The following is an 18899-nucleotide window of genomic DNA, read 5'->3' as shown; positions in this document are numbered from 1 at the left end:
ACTCTATGTGGTTTCCTCACCCATAAAATGTGAATAATAGCATTTATGCCCACCATTATTGTGCAGATTAAATTTGAATCAGTGAAACACTTGTGAAACAGTTGAGCATTGTAAACTAATTACTGCAACCCATGGAATCTAATAATGGGTTAGAAAAGTTATATTTATTAACTCTAAAAATGGTTAATATAGTTTATCAAAATCAAACTAGTAATAAGATTGATTTAACTAAAAGTCATCAAAGGCATTTAATGACTTCAGTGGTATCTTATTAAGTTTACCTTCATATATTGTGTTTTGTTGGGTGTTGGCGGTAGAGGGAGTGGTATTAAAAAATTGGGAAGCTGAGGCATATAAAATTTAAAATTTATGGTATGCATGTAATTTCCTGGACATTGATGTAACAGCTGCTGTTGTTAATCATCCCATCTGCTCTCTTTTAGGGCCCAAGAGGCTTTGTTACTACAGTAATAAAAGTACGATTTATAATCAAAAGAGCAGCCCATGATAGGCATTTCAAAATCAACAAACCACAGTTACCCAAAAGGATAGACTGGAGTTCAAAGGATTTTTAAAACAAATCTGAGTATTTAAAGGATTACTAATCTAAAACAAATCTGAAAGCATTGCCTTAAGATTGAGAACCAGCTGGGAAATATCTTAAGATGATTCTTAAGAATACTTAAGACCTTACATCTTTCTGCTTCTTACTTTGTGGGCACATCTATAAAAAGGTTACAATTCTAAATGTATTATCTGAATCTTTGACTAGACCTGAATCTAGATACACAGCTTTTTAGTTAAAACTTTCTTAGTTCTAGGATGGATTACTTTTTCTCCTTAATTAAATGAGCGAGCCATTTTTTTGGCCCTCCTAAATCTTAAAATTACATTAAAAAGACTGAATGGCATACATATTTCTGTGCTTCATTTGACTTCAGTGGTCTTACTTGCATACTTCTAACACTGAATGATAGAGTTGAAGCAAGTTCTTTATTTGCCCTCCCAGGAATTCTAATATGCCCATCTCTTTTTAGCAGAATGCCAGGACCACAAGTAGATATGCCCTCTAAATGAAAGAGAACTGCAGAGGCCTTTCTAATGCTAAGAGGAAGGAGGGAAACATTGATACATGATAACCTCACTTCAGATTTTGGCCAAATCTGGTAACTACTACTTCCAGTGATCCATCAGACCAATTAGAGTTTTTTCCCACTACTCTTAATCTTGAATTGAAACTCTAATAATTACAGAAATGGCTAGAAAACATAAAGAGGGGGGTGCCTAGGTGGCTTAGTTGGTTAAGTGTTCAACTCTTTATCTCAGGGTTGCGAGTTCAAGCCTTGCTTTGGGCTCCATGCCCAGCATGGAGACCACTTAAATTAAAAATAAATAAATAAAAGTAAAAAAAAGAATAAAGAAGAAATAGCAGGAGACTTCAAAAGTCATGTATTGAACACTTAGTCTTTGATTAATAAAGACTTATTTACATGGTCTCACTGATGTTTAAATCAAAAGAATAACATGGGGCGCCTGGGTGGCTCAATGGGTTAAAGCCTCTGCCTTCGGCTCAGGTCATGATCTCAGAGTCCTGGGATCGAGCCCCACATCGGGCTCTGTGCTCAGCAGGGAGCCTGCTTCCTCCTCTCTCTCTGCCTGCCTCTCTGCCTACCTGTAATCTCTGTCTGTCAAATAAATAAATAAAATCTTAAGAAGAATAACATAACTTTTTTAAAGATTTTATTTATTTGGTAGAGATTACAAGTAAGTAGTCAGAGAGGCAGGCGGAGAGAGAGAGAGAGAGAGAAGGAAGCAGGCTCCCCGCTGAGCAGAGAGCCTGATGCGGGGCTCGATCCCAGGACCCTGAGATCACGACCTGAGCTGAAGGCAGAGGCCTCAACCCACTGAGCCACCCAGGCGCCCCAATAACATAACTTTTATTGGTATTCAGAAGTCACAGATAGCAAGTGGCTTCTGATTGACAGTGTTTTATAGACTACAGGGAATTATATAAAGGTAAGTTATGTATTAACATTTAGACAGGAAAGGACATGTTATTTTTAGAATCCAGCCTACATCTGTGATCAATATAATAATGTATCCTGAAGGAGAATAAATCAGGTTTTCTTTATTGTGGTATGAAACATACAACAAAATTTACATAAAGCTTTTTAATTTTACTGTTCAGTAGTGTTAAGTATACTCACATTTTGCAACAGATCTCCAGAACTTTTTCATTTTGCAATTCTGAAAATCAGTACCCATTAAATAACAGTTCTTTTTTCCCTCCACTCCTAAGCCCCTAGTAACCACCATTCTACTTTCTGTTTCTGTGAACTTGACTAGTTTAGATGACCTCATGTAGGTGGGATCATGCAGTATTTGTCCTTTTGTATCTGGCTTATTTCACTTAATACCCTCAAGAGTTCATCCATGTTCCACTATTCATCAGAATTCCCTTCCTTTTTAAAGTTGCATAATAGGGGCACCTGCTCTGCCTTCAGCTCAGGTTATGATCCCAGCATCCTGGGATCGAGCCCCGCATCGGGCTCTCTGCTCAGCAGGGAGCCTGCTTCCACCTCTCTCTCTCTGCCTGCCTCTCTGCCTACTTGTGAGCTCTGTCAAATAAATAAATAAAATCTTAAAAAAAATTTTAAAAATAAAGTTGCATAATATTCCATTGTATGTGCCACATTTTATTTACCCATTCATTCCTTAGTGGACATTTGGGTTGCTTCTACCTCTTGGCTCTTGTGAATGGTGCTGCTGTGAACACAGGTGTGTAAATATCTTTTTAAACACTTCTTCAGTTCTTTTAGGTACACACGAAAGAGGGATTGCTGGATCATATCATAGTTCTATTTTTAATTTTTTGAGGAATTTCCCTACTATTTTTCATTTTGTACTCTTTTTCAATCCCAGGACCAGTTTATTTCCTTTTGTGTGTTTATAGGAAAACTTCTTTAGGTCTGGACAGAGTATGGTAATTTTATTAAAGGCCTAAAGAGATTGATAGTTTAGCTGGCTAATATTTTAATTCTGTTCTGCAAAATCCATGGTGACTGTTCCCAAGTAAATAACATGTCCTCAATAAGTTTTTTATAACATCCCTTCTCTAGTCTTTTTTTTTTTTTTTTTTAAACTATTACTCATTTGAGAGAGAGAGAACGCTCACAGGCGGTGTGGGAAGGGACAGAGGGAGAAGCAGACTCGCCGCTGAGCAGGGAGCCAGATCCAGGCCCAATCACAGGATCCCGAGATCATGACCTGAGCTGAAGCAGATGCTTAACTGAGTGAGCCACCCAGGCACCCCCCCCCCCCTCGATTCTTAAATAGACTTAGAAAGTTAATCTAGGTAACAATATAGTTAAACAACAGTTTACTTCTTAGTGTCTTTAGTTAATGGTGTCATAGCAATTAGTCATGGATAATTTATTATGTTCCTCTAATGTGTAGTGTTTTCTATAGGCATATTTTCTCAAACACTTGATTTTGGAGCTAATATCACATTAGGTGGTCAGATCTAACTACTAAATGATCAGTAGTTGGTCCCTGGGTGGCTCAGTCAGTTAAATATCTGCTTTTGGCTCAGGTCATCATCTCAGGGTCCTGGGATCAAGCCCTGCATTGAGTGGGGCTCCTTTGCCTTCTGCCCCTTCTTCCTCCCACCCTTCCCCCCTGAACACTCTTGCTAGCAGGCCTGCTCAGTCTCTCTCTCTAATAAATAAAATCTTTAAAAAGATGGTAGTTGAATTTCCTCATTTTTCACATAGGTCTGATAGATATGTTCTTGAAAAAGTCAGCAAAACACCAAAGATTCATTTTAATGCTCAGCTCCAATTGTAAACAAGTTTCACTTCTAAAAAGTTTAGATTTTCTTGAAGTACATAGAATCATTAATTTCTTGATCTTGATCCTATGATCTTGATCATAGGATTGTGCTAGCAGGTAACCTAGCCTTCAGGATTATGCAGGAAAACTAACAAAAGTAGTTACAAAGCACTTTTGGAGGTAGAAGAATGAGAAAAGACTTTTAAAGATGACTAGCAAGAACTCAACTTCAGGGGCACCTGGGTGGCTCAGTTGGTAAAGCGTCTGCCTTCAGCTCAGGGGCTCAGGTCATGAACCTGGAGTTCAGGATCAAGCCCCATGTAGGGCTCCCTGCTCAGCAGAGAGCCTGCTTCTCCCTCTGCTTCTCACCCTGCTCATGCTCCATCATTCTCTGTCTCTCCCTCTCAAATAAATACAATAAAATAAAGGGAAAAAAAACGTTAACTTAAAATTTATTTAAAATTATACTTGGGTGGGGGGGGCGCCTGGGTGGTTCAGTGGGTTAAACCTCTGCCTTCGGCTCAGGTCATGATCCCAGGGTCCTGGGATCGAGCCCCATGTCGGGCTCTCTGCTCAGCTTGCCTCTCTGCCAACTTGTGATTTCTGTCAAATAAATTAAAATAAATTAAATAAATTAATAATAAATAAAAAATAAATTAAAATAAATTAAAAATAAATAAATAAATAAAATTATACTTCGGGGCTTATGGGAGAAGCAATAAAGGTTGCAGTCAGATTTCTGGTTTCTGTAGGGAATTCTGCTCTTTGCTTATTCAGGTGTTGGGGTAGTTCTGATGACCTAGCCATTTGTGATTTGTTTGGTTGGGAGGGGAGAGAGGAAAAAGAATACTCTAACTTCTCTCTTGGTCCTCACATCTTCTCTGCTGTCTTGAGTAACTGTTGGCATAAATAAATCATGAGTAGTTGATAGTTACTAAAACAAGTAGCCATTAGTATCTCATCTCCAGGAAAAGCCTGTTGCTCAACTTTTCTGGCTTATTCTCTTGCTTAGTCAAGTGAATTGCTGGGGCTTCATTCTGCTTTCAGAGCAGATTTAAACGGGTTTTGCTTTTTCAAAATGGAAGTTAATACACTCGTTCGGACTCTGATCCTTCTGCAGTTTTCTGGGCCTTCTAAGTTATATTAGTTTGAAACCCAAAAAGTTTAGTAGGGAAATTACACCATAAAATTCAGTAGATTATAGCTAAATTTTGGTAGACCATAGTATGCCCTGTCACTTTGAGGTCTCTCATTTTCCCCACCCTTCCAGATTCCCCTTTTCTATTTTCATTAGTCTTAGAGGGACTAGCTTAGAGGTTATTTACCTTTTTGTGTCGTGGACCCATTAACAGTCCAGTGAACCCTATGGATCCATTCTCAGAATGTTTTTACGTTTATAAAATACATAAGATTACAAGGAAACCAGTTACATAGAAATGCAGTTAGCAAAACATTAAAACAATTTTATGTTTGCAACATGTGCTTTTTAATGCTTTACATATTAAGATGTAGGGATAGTTATAACTACCATAATTTTTTAAAAATACAGATGACCATAAATGATATTTTGAGAACTGTAACTATTGTGATATCAAATAAAAATATCTAATTTCCATTATAGTGTAAAATACTGCTAATTACTGTTGTGGTTTTTTGGCCTATCTTTTACCTGGAGAAAATGCTGAATCTCAGAAATTAGTGAAAATGAAATTGTAATTTTATTCCCATCTAAGTTCTAGACATCTCCTGATCCCAGGATAAGAACCCCTACTTAAACTCCTTTAGCTGTGAAGGGGGGTAAAATTGTGAAGTCCTTTGGGTTAATTGAATGTTTAACCAGTTTGTAGGGTAAGATGCACACTATTACCAAATTTAATGTACACTAAATTCCATTCCCCCAAGTCCAGAAGCTTTTAGTGCATCTGTGCCATTTTTGAAATGTGGCAGTGGCATGTGAGAGTGGAGTCACTGCCTGTGGTAAGTAAAATAATTGCCTTCTCCCTAAGATGTCCACCTCCTAATCCCAGAAGCTGTGGATCTATTAGGTTACAAAGCAAAGAAGGATTAAGGTTGAAGATGGAATTAAGATTGCTCATCAGTTGACATTAAGGTAGAGAAATTAGCCTGGGTTATCTGAATGAACCCAATATAATCACAAGGATCCTTTAAAAATAGAAGACTGGGGGCACCTGGGTGACTCAGTGGGTTAAGCCTCTGCCTTCAGCTCAGGTCATGGTCTCAGGGTCTTGGGATCGAGGCCCACATCGGGCTCTCTGCTCAGCTGGGATCCTGCTTCCCCCTTTGTCTCTGCTTGCCTCTCTGCCTACTTGTGATCCCCCCCACCCCTTGTCAAATAAATAAATAAATAAATCTTAAAAAAAAAAAAAAGAAGATTGAAGAGTGTCAGAGAGTGGCTGTGGAAATGAGTACCCGCAGAAGAAAGGCAAAGAGAGATGTGACATTGTTGGTTTTGAAGATGGAGGAAGCAGGCCATGAGCCAAGAAATGTGGATTGCTTTTAGAAGCTAGAAGTTCAAAGCAACAGATTCTTCCATAGTACCTCCACAAAGGAACATAACTGTGGTTGACCCTTGATTTTACCCCAGTGGTTTTAGCCCTGTATTGACTTCTACAGAACTATAATATATTTGCATTGTTTAAACTGTTAAATTTGTGATAATTTTGTGTTGGAGTGATGATAGAAAACGAATACACCACTCCACTTAGTTTATTCATCTGTAGAAATAAACGTGGCAAATAGAACAGTATTCCATGCCAGAGTCTGCCAGGGTGATTTTTAAAGACTTTGTGACTGCCCTGTTATCTAGGTATAACTTCTGGGCGTGACTTTTTCCTAATTGTCCTTGCCTTGTTACATTAGTATGATCACACAATTGTGTAGCTATATCTTGCCTTACTAAATTACATTAATTTTTCACTAGAAGATGAGTACTCACTCTAGTTCTCCAGAAGCACAGTTTTATCATAGCTTTTAATTTGGATTCACCCTCTAAATGCAGTTGAGAATTTTAACGGTACTTGTCTTTTGAGGTCCCTTGAAGAATGCAAGGATTCAGCATAGAGCAGTTGAGCAACATAAGGAAGAATCACCACTCAGTGACCTAAAGGGAAGTGATACAGAATCACAGCTGTACTTTTGAGGACTAAATGGCTCTGTTAGCTGTGAGGGAGAGTAGACCCAAGTCTGTCCTTCCCTGAGCTAAGAACGTTGTGTTAATGTCCTGGCCTCGTGGTTTGAGGCTGCTAATTGATGAGGAATACCTCTTTGCTCTTAACACAAGTGCTCTCTTGCTGTAGCTCTTTCTAGTACCTCTCTGAGAGGTAGATTTGGCTGTCTGTGTGCCTTCTAATTCTGAACAGAAATACTTAACTTTTAAGTAGGCTTATCAGTGGAACCACCTGCTAGAATTAACAGCCAAAAGGAGTCAGCAAGGGTTGGGTATCCTAGCCTAGGATTCTCTCACTAAAGAAAGTATATCTCCTTTATTTCAGAAAAGGGAGCAGGAGAAGGTGGCGGGACAAGGGGAAGCAGGCAGGGCTAGCTATAATTTGCTTTACTAACTATATCACAAACACACCATTTTCATCATAGAAAATAGTTTTATCTGTTGCCTAGAAATTTAGCTCCCCTTAATAGAGGGATAGTTTTGTGATGTACTGGTGATTCAGAGATTTTTAAAATATGAATTATAAGTAAAGGTTATTTTTAGTATTGAGTTTGCAACTCAGTATAATCTGTGTGCCTCTTCCCTTCCCTCAGAATGAGTCCTTCCTGAAATTTAGCTGTTGATTTTAAATTAGCTTTTTATTTATTTTTTACTTACTTTTTTTAAGTAGCTGTCATACCTAGCATGGAGCCCAGCATGGGCCTTGAACTCTCAACCCTGAGATCAAGACCTGAAGTGAGATCAAGGGTCAGATGCTTAACCAACTGAGCTGCCCAGGTGCCCCCAAATTAGCTTTTTAGTATAAATCAATAATAATGATTAAAGATTAGACTTTTAAATCTGGGGCAAAACATATGAAATGTGTTATAAAGCCCAGATAGATACTTATTTTGATAAGCTATTATTATAAACTCAAGTCTCATGGAAGACTTGTTTTCTATTAACAGTTCTGTTAATCTAAAGATTAACAGGGAAGGAAGAATACTTTGTCCATTTCTTATATGTAAAAGTAGTTTTCAACGACGCCTAGATGGCTCAGTCAGAGATGGGCTTTGACTCAGGTCATAGTCTTGTGGTCCTGGGATCAAGCCTCACATCACGCTTCCTGCTCAGTGGTGAGTCTGCTTCTCCCTCTCCCTCTGTGATCTCTCTTGATCCTCTGTGATCTCTCTTGATCCCTCTTTGATCACTCTCAAATAAAATTCTTTATTTTTTTTAAAGATTTTATTTATTTAACGGAGAGAGGGACAGCGAGAAAGGGAACACAAGCAGGGAGAGTGGGAGAGGGAGAGGGAGAAGCAGGCTCCCCACCGAGCAGGGAGCCCGATGCAGGGCTGGATCCCAGGACCCTGGGATCATGACCTGAGCCAAAGGCGGACGCCCAAGGATTGAGCCACCCAGGTGCCCCTAAATGAAAATCTTTACAAAAAAAAAAAAAAGTTCTTAACTTTTACTGAATCTGATTTTAAGTAAAACTTGAGAATAGTATGCCTCCAAGACTTACTGTGTGCTGAGTACTTCCCAGCCTAAAGAAATAAGCTTAGCTTGTCCAAATTACTCATCTGAAAATAAATTTCGTCAGGTCCAAAATAAAACAGATGTGAAAAGAGATAAAGTTGGGGAGAGGAACTATACAATATGCCCTAGAGAGGGTTATGTAAGAAACTTAGGTAAACTTAGATACACTTATGTAAGGAAAGTGTACATCTAAGTGTTGACTTGGAAAAATGGGCAGAGGATATCAAGAAAAGTCACAGAGATTCAAATGGCCAGTAAACATGTGGAAGCAAGACTTTTCAGACCTGTCAACCTGGCAAAGATTTTTTAAAAGAAAGAATTTGGGGTACCTGGCTGGCTCAGTCAGTAAAGCACGTGACTCTTGATCACAGGGTTGTATGAAGGTAGTTGACAATTTATGAGGCAAAAGGGTACTGTGGGTTTTAATTTTGTTCTATTATTTGTTGTCTTTATCTCTATAGTAATTTTGTTGATGAAGATTGTGGAAGCACCTAGAAAACAGGATCACTGTCTCTGAGTTGGTATAACATTTAAGCATATATAAGTATTAAAATACTTATTCATTAAGCTTTATTAGCATAGAAAAGTTTCAGTAGGAGCATTGCTTATTAATATAAATCGTACATATTGGTAGCAGTTTCTTTCCCTGAGGATGGCCCCAGTATTGGGATGGAGCTGTTTGCCTGGCAAATTCAGAATACCCAACAGATCTGTCATTTTACTTTGTTTTGTTGGGTCAGAAAAGGCCTGTTTCTGAGGAACAAAGTCCCTCAGATTTGCTAAGGAAATGTTTCATAAAAGATTCCTAAAGTCAGGTCATTTAACTGATTTGGCCTTGGGGTTTGACTTCAAAACCCTGCAATACCACACCATGGCTTTTGAAGCCAGATTCCCAGCATTTTGTTCATGTTCTACACAATCCAGCTTTGTTCATTCTGGTACCGGTCTGGGGCCCCACCCAACACTTGTTTGTGGGTGATCACTGAGCTTTTGATGAAGGCCATCAACTGACTGTATTTTTACCATGTGCCCATTAGGCTAAGCATGACTGGTTTTTATTCTGCTAGCCTGGCATGGGCGTGGTTGAAAATTGTGTCTGTGGGGGCGCCTGGATGGCACAGTGGGTTAAAGTCTCTGCCTTCGGCTCAGGTCATGATCCCAGGGTCCTGGGATCGAGCCCCACATCAGGCTCTCTGCTCAGCAGGGAGCCTGCTTCCCCCTCTATCTCTGCCTGCCTCTCTGCCTACTTGTGCTCTCTGTCAAATAAATAAATAAAATCTTAAAAAAAAAAAAAGGAAAAAAGAAAATTGTGTCTGTGTAAGTTAGGGATAACATATTTGTGAACAGCATTAGATGTAAAGTGTTATACCTTTCTTTGCCTGTTGGGGGGCCAGTAATACCTGCACAACTGCGTTTCTGTGAACTGTTTAGCCAAGGGCATACAGTAAGCCAGGATCAGAGCTTGAATTCTGCACCCTAGTGTCCTGGTCACTAGAATGTGCCTCATCAGCATTTGAAAGAATAAAGGTCATCAAGTGAGAAGGGGAAATGCATTTGGACAGGTTTTTTAGAAAATTTTCTGTGTGTACACATAGCCATGTCAGTATCACATGCTTTGGGGTAGGGCATTACAGCAAGGTTATGGTGTTAGAAATTAACTCTGGAATGTATGAGTTTATGTTAGCTCTGTGATTACTTGGGCAGCACTTACATCACTAATGATGATTTGCTGCTAAACACCGGTGGATACAACTGAGGAACGCATTAAAAGTCACTTTATGGGTTTGTTTTTAAAAGTACTGTTTTAGGGCACCTGGGTGGCTCAGTGGGTTAAAGCCTCTGCCTTCGGCTCAGGTCATGATCCTGGGGTCCTGGGATTGAGCCCCACATCGGGCTTTCTGCTCTGCGGGGAGCCTGCTTCCCCCTCTCTCTCTGCCTGCCTCTCTGCCTACTTGTGATCTCTCTCTGTCAAATAAATAAATAAAATCTTAAAAAAAAAAAAAAAGTACTGTTTTAGTCAGATTATCTCTTCATTTACAGAGTAAGCCCCAGTCTCCAAAGAGAATCACTTCCCTTCCCATCAACAATGGCTCCAAAGAAAATGGGATCCATGAGGAACAAGACCAAGAGCCCCAGGATCTCTTTGCAGGCAAGTATGGACTCAACCTATCCTAGGAGTCTTCTAAGTCACGGAACTAAACAAGCAAGGTTTCTATTGGAAACATAGCTCGTAAGAATACAATCATGGGAGATTTCAAATCATGTAGAAAGTAGCCATCAAGAGGGTTAAGGAGTAAGACCTAAACATACAGATAAAGTTAGGCTACTAAACAATGTAAATGTGGCGAGAACAATGCTAGAAATACCAAGTCTCACATCTTCGCTTGAGACCAGACTAAAGTAGTGTCTAGCCTTATGATCAAGACTCATAGTGAGAATTACATTTTGTGTCATAATCCAAAATATATGCATAGTTATATAAAACTGAAACAAATTTTATTAAGTGACTTACCTTTATTTCAATACAATCTGAAATGTCCTATTGTTTCTCCCTGTTTTTTAAAAGCTATTTGCATCCAATTGAATTGTTTTCACAGTTCACCAATGAGCTACATCTTGCAGTTTGGAAAAGACTAGTATGGAGTGAGGTTTCTTAACCTTGGCACTATTAACATTTTGGGCCCAATAATTTTTTTTTTTTAAAGATTTTATCTATTTATTTGCCAGAAAGAGAGCAAGAGAAAGCAACACAAGCAGGCAGAGAGGCAGGCAGAGGCGGAGAGAGAGGCAGGCTCCCTGCCGAGCAAGGAGCCCGACTCGGGACTCAATCCCAGGACCCCGGGATCATGACCTGAGCCGAACGCAGCGGCTTAACCCACTGAGCCACCCAGGCGCCCCTTGGGCCCAATAATTTTTAGTTGTTTTAAGATTTTTTTTATTTATTGACTTGTTAGAGCACAAGCAGGTGGAGCAGATTGAGAAACTGGTTGAGTGCCCTTGGAAGACTTCCTAGAAGAAGGATTTATGTAGGAGAAAAGAAGAAAATTTACAGATGGTGGGGCAGGGGGTGCAAGGTACATTTGAAGGCCATTCAGTAAACTAGGTGGGCCAGAGCAGGGAATTCTGAGAGAAGGCATGGAAGTAAGACTTGAAATGTAGTTTAGGGGACTTTAGACATCAATAATAATTACAGTTTGAATTTTCATTCTACTGTCAATTAAGAGCCATTGGCAGTTTTGAATAAAGAAAGTGATAAGGGTAATGTTTTAAGAAGACTGATCTAGTAGAATTATATAAAATGGATAGCAGTAGAGAAAAACTGGATACTTCAGAAGGCAATCACAAATTTGTTCAAGAATGAAATGGCAGGGCGCCTGGGTGGCTCAGTGGGTTAAACCTCTGCCTTGGGCTCAAGTCATGATCTCAGGTTCCTGGGATCGAGCCCCACATCAGGCTCTCTGCTCAGCAGGGAGCCTGCTTCCCCCTCTATCTCTGCCTGCCTCTCTGCCTACTTGTGCTCTCTCTGTCAAATAAATAAAATCTTTTTTTAAAAAAAACCCTTTGGGGCGCCTGGGTGGCTCAGTGGGTTAAGCCGCTGCCTTCAGCTCAGGTCATGATCTCAGGGTCCTGGGATCGAGTCCCGCATCGGGCTCTCTGCTCAGCAAGAAGCCTGCTTGCTTCCCTCTCTCTCTCTGCCTGACTCTCCATCTACTTGTGATCTCTGTCTGTCAAATAAATAAATAAAATCTTTAAAAAAAAAAACAAAACCCTTTTATTAGAAAGATTTTCAGATATTACAACATCTTTTTATCCCCTTTGGACAGCATGTATCAAACATAATCTTAGGGGCACCTGGGTGGGTCAGTTGGTTAAACATCTGATTTCGGCTCCGGTCATGATCCCAGGGTCCTGATATCAAGTGCTGCATCAGGCTCCCTGCCTAGTGGAGATCCTGCTTCTCCCTCTCGTCCCTGCTCCTCCCCCTGCTTGTGCTTTCTCCCCCTCTCTCTCTCCTCTCTGTCAAATAAAGTCTTTTTTAAAAAAAGCTTTGCAAGATGGTCTAAAACTATAACTGTAAACAATTACTAAACTGCAAACTACATTGCCATCCTCAGGTGTGGCTAATAGTGCCTTTCCCCAAGTGTTACTATGTTTGTATTTGGGGCTGTTTTTTCTTTTTTTTTTTTTTTTTTTTTTAATTTTTTTTAAGATTTTATTTATTTATTTGACAGACAGAGATTACAAGTAGGCAGAGAGGCAGGCAGAGAGAGAGGAGGAAGCAGGCTCCCCGCCGAGCAGAAAGCCCGATGTGGGGCTCGATCCCAGGACTCTGAGATCACGACCCGAGCCGAAGGCAGAGGTCTTAACCCACTGAGCCACCCAGGCGCCCCGGGGCTGTTTTTTCTAGCTTACCAGTTTTCCTGACTTCCTTTGATGTCATTTTTTGCTATCTGTGTGCCTACTGCCTCTAGCTGAAACTTACTCTTCTTTTCCAAACAATTGTAATAGGAATAAATAGTTTACATAAGATTTGGAATATTCCCTATCCCTAACCCCCCTAGCCCAGCCACCGTGGGCATGAATAGAATTTAAAAAAAAATTAAAAAAGAGTGGTTGCTCTTGTTTTTGTCTCTTAACTATAGAACTGAAATTTAGCCACCAAAGACCAATTATTGATCTTCATCGTAGAATATCTACTTCTTTTTAGATGCCACAGTAGAGCTCTCCCTGGACAGCACACAAAATAATCAGAAGGTGCCAGCCAAAACACTCATTTCTCTTCCTCCACAGGAAGCTATAAAATCTAAATCTCAGCCAAGCTATGAAGAGGTGAGAATTTGTGCCTTTGGTCTTGTTTCTTTTGGATTTTTAGGACTATGCTGCCAGTGTAAGGTTCAGTTGAGTATGAACCTTGAGAAAATATTTGTGACTTTTGAAGACCTTTGTGGTTAATGGACAGCCACAATCCAATACCTCTTTCTTGGGCAGAGGATAGCCCAAAGGATAGCACAGAGGCTTTCAATGAACACTAATGATACTTAGTATCTGAAGCTCCCAGATTCAAGAGTGTAGTTTTTCCTCATTCCTTCCTTAGCCCAACAAAGGCAAGTCTTGCAAATTCCTAGTAATTATGCATTATGATCAAAATAATGTTATAAGCAAATAGATGTAACAAAGACCTTTGAACAGGCTTAAAGTTGTGGAAGTTGATATTGGAATTGTTGGGAAGGGACAGAGTTGAACACTGATGTATAGAAGAATATAGCTTGATGTTGTTATATTGATACAAAATAAATGCAGGATAAAATTAATAGCCTTTTTCATGTATTAACTCTCATGGTTTATCTTCTCTTTAAAAGCTAGAGGAAGAAGAACAGGAAGACCAATTTGATTTGACAGTTGGTATAACTGATCCTGAAAAGATAGGTGAGTGTACTTGGGATTCCTTCTGATGTTAGGATGTGGCCAAGGAAAGCATAGCTAGCTAATTTCTACACAGTTGTCTCTAGAGCTGAATTAGCCGACATGAAGTGCTTCATCATTATCTTTCCTGCAAGATTATACTCCTTGCTATTTTATTAGGCTTTTCTTGGCTTTGGAGGGGAGGAAAATCAGAGACATTAAATACTATTAGAATTCTTTTTACGGGACGCCTGGGTGGCTCAGTTGGTTAAGCGGCTGCCTTCGGCTCAGGTCATGATCCCAAAGTCCTGGGATCGAGTCCCACATCGGGCTCCTTGCTCAGCAGGGAGCCTGCTTCTCGTTCTGCCTCTGCCTGCCACTCTATCTGCCTGTGCTCACTCTCATGCTCTCTCTCTCTCTGACAAAAAAAAATAAAAATCTTTAAAAAGAAAAAATTCTTTTTAAAAGATTGTATTTTATTTTTATTTTTTCTTTTCTTTTCTTTAGAACAAACATGAGTAGGGGAAACTGGCGGGGGGTGGGCGGTGGCAGAGCTAGAGAAGGAGGGAGTATCTTAAGCAGACTGCACGCCCAATGCAGAGCCCAACACGGGTCTCACCATCTTTAGAGCATGACCTGAGCTAAAGTCAAAAGTCCATCTCTTAACCTACCGAGCCACCCAGAGGCCCCAAAGATTTTATTTTTAAGTAATCTCTATACCCAATGTAGGGCTTGAACCTGCAACTCTGAGATCAAGAGTTACATGTTCCACTGTCTAAGCCAGCCAGGAACCCCAGAATCCTTTTTTAAAAACCCAAACATTGCTTTTTCCCAAAGAGTTGATGAGATGGTTTTACTCTTTTTGAAATCATAAATTCCATTTACACATCCTAAAACACATGTGCTAAAATTTGAGAGTACTGAATTTGGTTTTCCCCCCATAAGTGTGGAATTCTTGTTATGTATCATTTATCCCTTGATAGCCTAAAGAAGTATGTAAGTCTGCATCTCTCTTTGATAGATAAAAACGAAAGGACCCAAGCTGAATTTTGGTCATATTTGGGGGAAGTTAGATTTTCAGAAAGCACAATGCTTAACTCTGGGCAGAACTTGGATTTTCTGGATAGCCTTCCCATGTTCCAAGCTTGTAAAAGCTATTCGCAGAGAGCAACAGGCCTCAACTTTCCTTGTTCTGTATATAGTCCCTGAAAAATGAGGCTTTACAGAGTTTTTCCTCCTAAACAGTGATGATGTTTATAATGTTAAGAGGAAAATAAAATCAACCCTTTTTCTGTTCTAAACTAGGAAGAGGAATTTATAAAGTATAATTAGATTTTTATGCCAAAAGGTTTGTCATTGAACTGTTGACTTTGACTTTCCCTAGACTCTTGGACTTGTAGGATGTTTATGAGCATCTTTCACAGTTTCCTCATCCAATAGTAGAGGAAACTGGGAACCAGTAGGTGAAATGCAGCTTTCCTGTCAGGTCACAGTATGGCCCATGGTAGAGCCTGGACCAGTACTTTGGATTGCGTGTGCAGGATTATTTTTTGCCTCTGTAATATTTTAAATATTCTGTAAGCACATTGATTTTTTTTTTTTTTTATTTGACAGACAGATCACAAGTAGGCAGAGAGGCAGGCAGAGAGAGAGAGGAGGAGGAGGCAGGCTCCCTGCTGAGCAGAGAGCCCGATGCAGGACTCGATCCCAGGACCCTGGGATCATGACCTGAGCCGAAGGCAGAGGCTTCAACCACTGAGCCACCCAGGCGCCCAGCACATTGATTTTTAAGCTAGTTATTACCTGCTTTATCCTTGGTAGAATAAGAAAAATTATAAGTAAATAATACTGATCGTTTTAATATTTTAATAAAAATTTTAATAAAAATTATGTTTAAAAAAATTAAAGATCATGATGCTTAATAAACCAGGAGAGGGAGGAAGTATATTAGTTTCCTAGGGCTACTGTAATAAAGTACTACAAACAGGGTGAGTTAAAACAACAGGAATATACTCAGAATTCTGAAGGCCAGAAGTCTGAAATCATGGTGTCAGCAAGGCCATCCTCCCTCTGAAGGCACTAGGGAAGATTGTTCCATGCCTCTCCCCTAGTTTCTGGGAGCCTCAGGCATTCCTTGGCCTATAGATGTATCATTCTAATCTCGGCCTTAATTGTCACATGGCATTCTCCCTGGTGTCTTCACATAGTCTTACCTCTATATTTGTCTATCTCTGTCCACATTTCTCTTTATAGGGACACCAGTCACATTGAATTAGGGCCTATCCCCTCTGACCTCATTTTCACTTTACTTCTATAAAGACCCTGTTTCCAAATAAGGTTTATCACATTCTGAGATAACTGGGGCCTTAGGACTTTAAACTTATCTTTTTAAGGGGACAGAATTCAATCCTTAATAGTAATTTAAATTTTCCATGGATCAGATTTATTTAAATACAAATCACTCAGGTGATTAGCTTTCATTCCCTGGCACCATAGTCTAGATTCTTAGTCATGTTGATGCCAAAAAACCAGCTACTTAAAGCATATTCATATTCAAGACGTGATCTGTGGGGGACACCAGGGTGGCTCAGTCAGTTAAGCATCTGCCTTCAGCTCGGGTCATGATCCTAGGGTCCTGGGATCAAGTCATACATCGGGCTTTTCCCTCTGCCTGCCACTTCTGCTTGTGCATTCACTTGCTCTCTGACAAAAGAAATAAATAAAATCTTTATTTAAAAAAAAAAAAAAAAAGACCTGATCTTGGGGTCCCTGGCTGGTTTAGTCAGTGGTGCGTGCAGCTCTTGATCTCCGGGTCATGAGTTTGAACCCCACACTGGGTATAGAGATTACTTTGGAAAACAAAAACAAAAACCCACCTGATCTTTAGAACAATACCTTCTGTTTGTGTGGGCTGTTTATATTCAACATGTGCTTCTCACTCCTACAGACAATCTAGATAAGAATCCAGGGCGCCTGGCTGACTCAGTCAGTGGAGCATGCAACTCTTGATCTTGGGGTCGTGAGTTAGAGCCCCACATTGTGTGTAGAGATTACTTAAAACCTTAAAAACATTGATTAATTAATTGAGGTGCCTGGGCGGTGCAGTTGGTTAAGCGGCCAATTCTTGGTATCTGCTCAGGTGGTTGATCTCAGGGTCATGAGATCGAACCCAGCCTCACATTGGCATGGAGTCTGCTTTAGATTCTCTCTCCCTCTGCCCCTTCCACTCATGCGCGCGCGCGCGCACTTTCTCTGCTGAAAATCAAGTAAAGAAATCTTTTTTAAAAATTAATTAGAATCTAATTAATTAATTAGAATCCCACTCATACCAGGATGTGCTTTTTAGAGCCTTGGTAATTGTATAGGCCATCTCCAACTTTCTGAAATTATTTAGGAAATTAACGTTAAATTTAAAACTGCTATATTACTTGCTCATTTCCATATTTTATGAACTCTGTATGTACATGCAGGTATGTTTTTTCTCATTGTCTCAGTAAAAGCAGCAGATACACTGGCAAACTGAAGATCCTGCTTTGCTCTTACGTTTTATGGATGTTTGCACTTAGGCTTCCCTTTATTCTAGGCACTAAATTATGGGATTGACCTTTTGGAAATTTGACTATGACCTCTGAGTGAAATTCTGAATACTTCTTTCATAAAGTAAATTTAGATTTTTTTTTCCTTTTATAGTAAACATTCTTAGTAGTGTTACACAATGTAGCTTAAGTGATTTAGAAGAGAACTAACAGTGGTAATTGATACACAGTGATTTCTAAGGTTTAGCTTATGATTTCTGTTTCATACACACCCTTTTGGTAGGATTAGAGAGGTAGAGAAGACAAGCCCTCTGTTCCTGTATAATCTCCAGCTCGTCTGTGTACTTTATAAAAGCAGGCATTCCTAGCCATGTCATTGAAACCAAGTCGTAGTATGGGACCCTGCTGATCTGGTACTGTACCTTCTTCCCCTGGGCCCTCTCCCAGGACAAGTTCAGAAGCTTAAGCAGCTAGTAATTGTTGACCTGGGTTTTCCTGTTTGGTGTGGGGAAATAATTGAGGGGTTGGGAAGAAGGGAACAAAACCAACCCAAAACACCAGATTCTAGCACTGGAGCTTTGTCTGAGTCCAGTGTATGTCTTTTCACTACTCAGGGAGTCAATGGCGCCTTTATGTCCCTAAGTGGTCTAGGTCAGGACACTACCACAGAGAAAAACAATTGCCTGAATCCCAAATTATTTAACAAAGGCTTTTTCAGAAAAATAATTCCTCCAGGAAAGAGATTTGTGTGACATCAGGCAGCCGGAGCGTCTTCCTGCCAGGCCCTTTGCTCTGGGTGAACATGCTAAATGAGAGAGGTCAGTGTCCCCGGGACCAATGGAGGGGTCCGTGACAGTATTTCTGAAAGAGCAAACCGAGCCTAGAGCTAGCTTAGGGTAGAACTGCTTGTTTCCTTTTACATCAGTTGCTTCCTTCTCCTCCTGCTGCTTTATACAGCAAGAGAATTGTTTGGTTTTAGACAGATGTGTATAACCAGCCCAAATATTGGCATGGTAACAACCAATGGATTGTCAGTATCCAGTGCTGCTTTGTGGAGGGTATAAATGGAGCCTGGCCTTGGAACAGGGGGCTGACTCTCTTGTCTGTCTCAACCTGGGGCCCTGCCAGTATCTGTGGGGCCATGATATGTGACACAGAGACCCTAAGGCAAAGTAGAAGATTGTAGGATAGTATATAAAGCTTGGGGATGAAACAAGTATCCCTTCTTATACAGGGCTCCTGTGGCTTATGATTCCTGGTTAAATGTGAGCAAGATCAACCCTGCTTTGATTCACAGAATAATCCTCTTGTGCTTTCTTGTTTTCTCACAGGGGATGGTATGAATGCCTATGTAGCCTACAAAGTTACAACACAGGTGAGTCCAAGTGACCCTACTGGTGACCAGCTTAATAGATTTGGGTGTT

At 40.1% G+C, this 18899-nt stretch overlaps 1 protein-coding gene across 3 annotated transcripts in view; it reads left to right on the top strand.

The window, feature by feature from the left end:
- The window catches only part of SNX1 (sorting nexin 1), a 34848-nt gene that overhangs the window by 3768 nt on the left and 12181 nt on the right, over positions 1-18899 (top strand). For all 3 annotated transcript variants that reach the window (XM_032864747.1, XM_032864748.1, XM_032864746.1), the window contains exons 2-5: positions 10577-10685; positions 13245-13366; positions 13897-13963; positions 18807-18850. In XM_032864747.1, the coding sequence (XP_032720638.1) occupies positions 10577-10685; positions 13245-13366; positions 13897-13963; positions 18807-18850 (342 nt within the window). The remainder of the gene's footprint in view (positions 1-10576; positions 10686-13244; positions 13367-13896; positions 13964-18806; positions 18851-18899) is intronic.

This window comes from Lontra canadensis, unplaced genomic scaffold, assembly GCF_010015895.1.
Source record: "Lontra canadensis isolate GAN:19392208 unplaced genomic scaffold, GSC_riverotter_1.0 scaffold28, whole genome shotgun sequence".
NCBI classification, from domain to species: domain Eukaryota; kingdom Metazoa; phylum Chordata; class Mammalia; order Carnivora; family Mustelidae; genus Lontra; species Lontra canadensis.
Note: the sequence above shows the minus strand (reverse complement) of the source record. Positions and strands in the feature narration are given on the sequence as shown.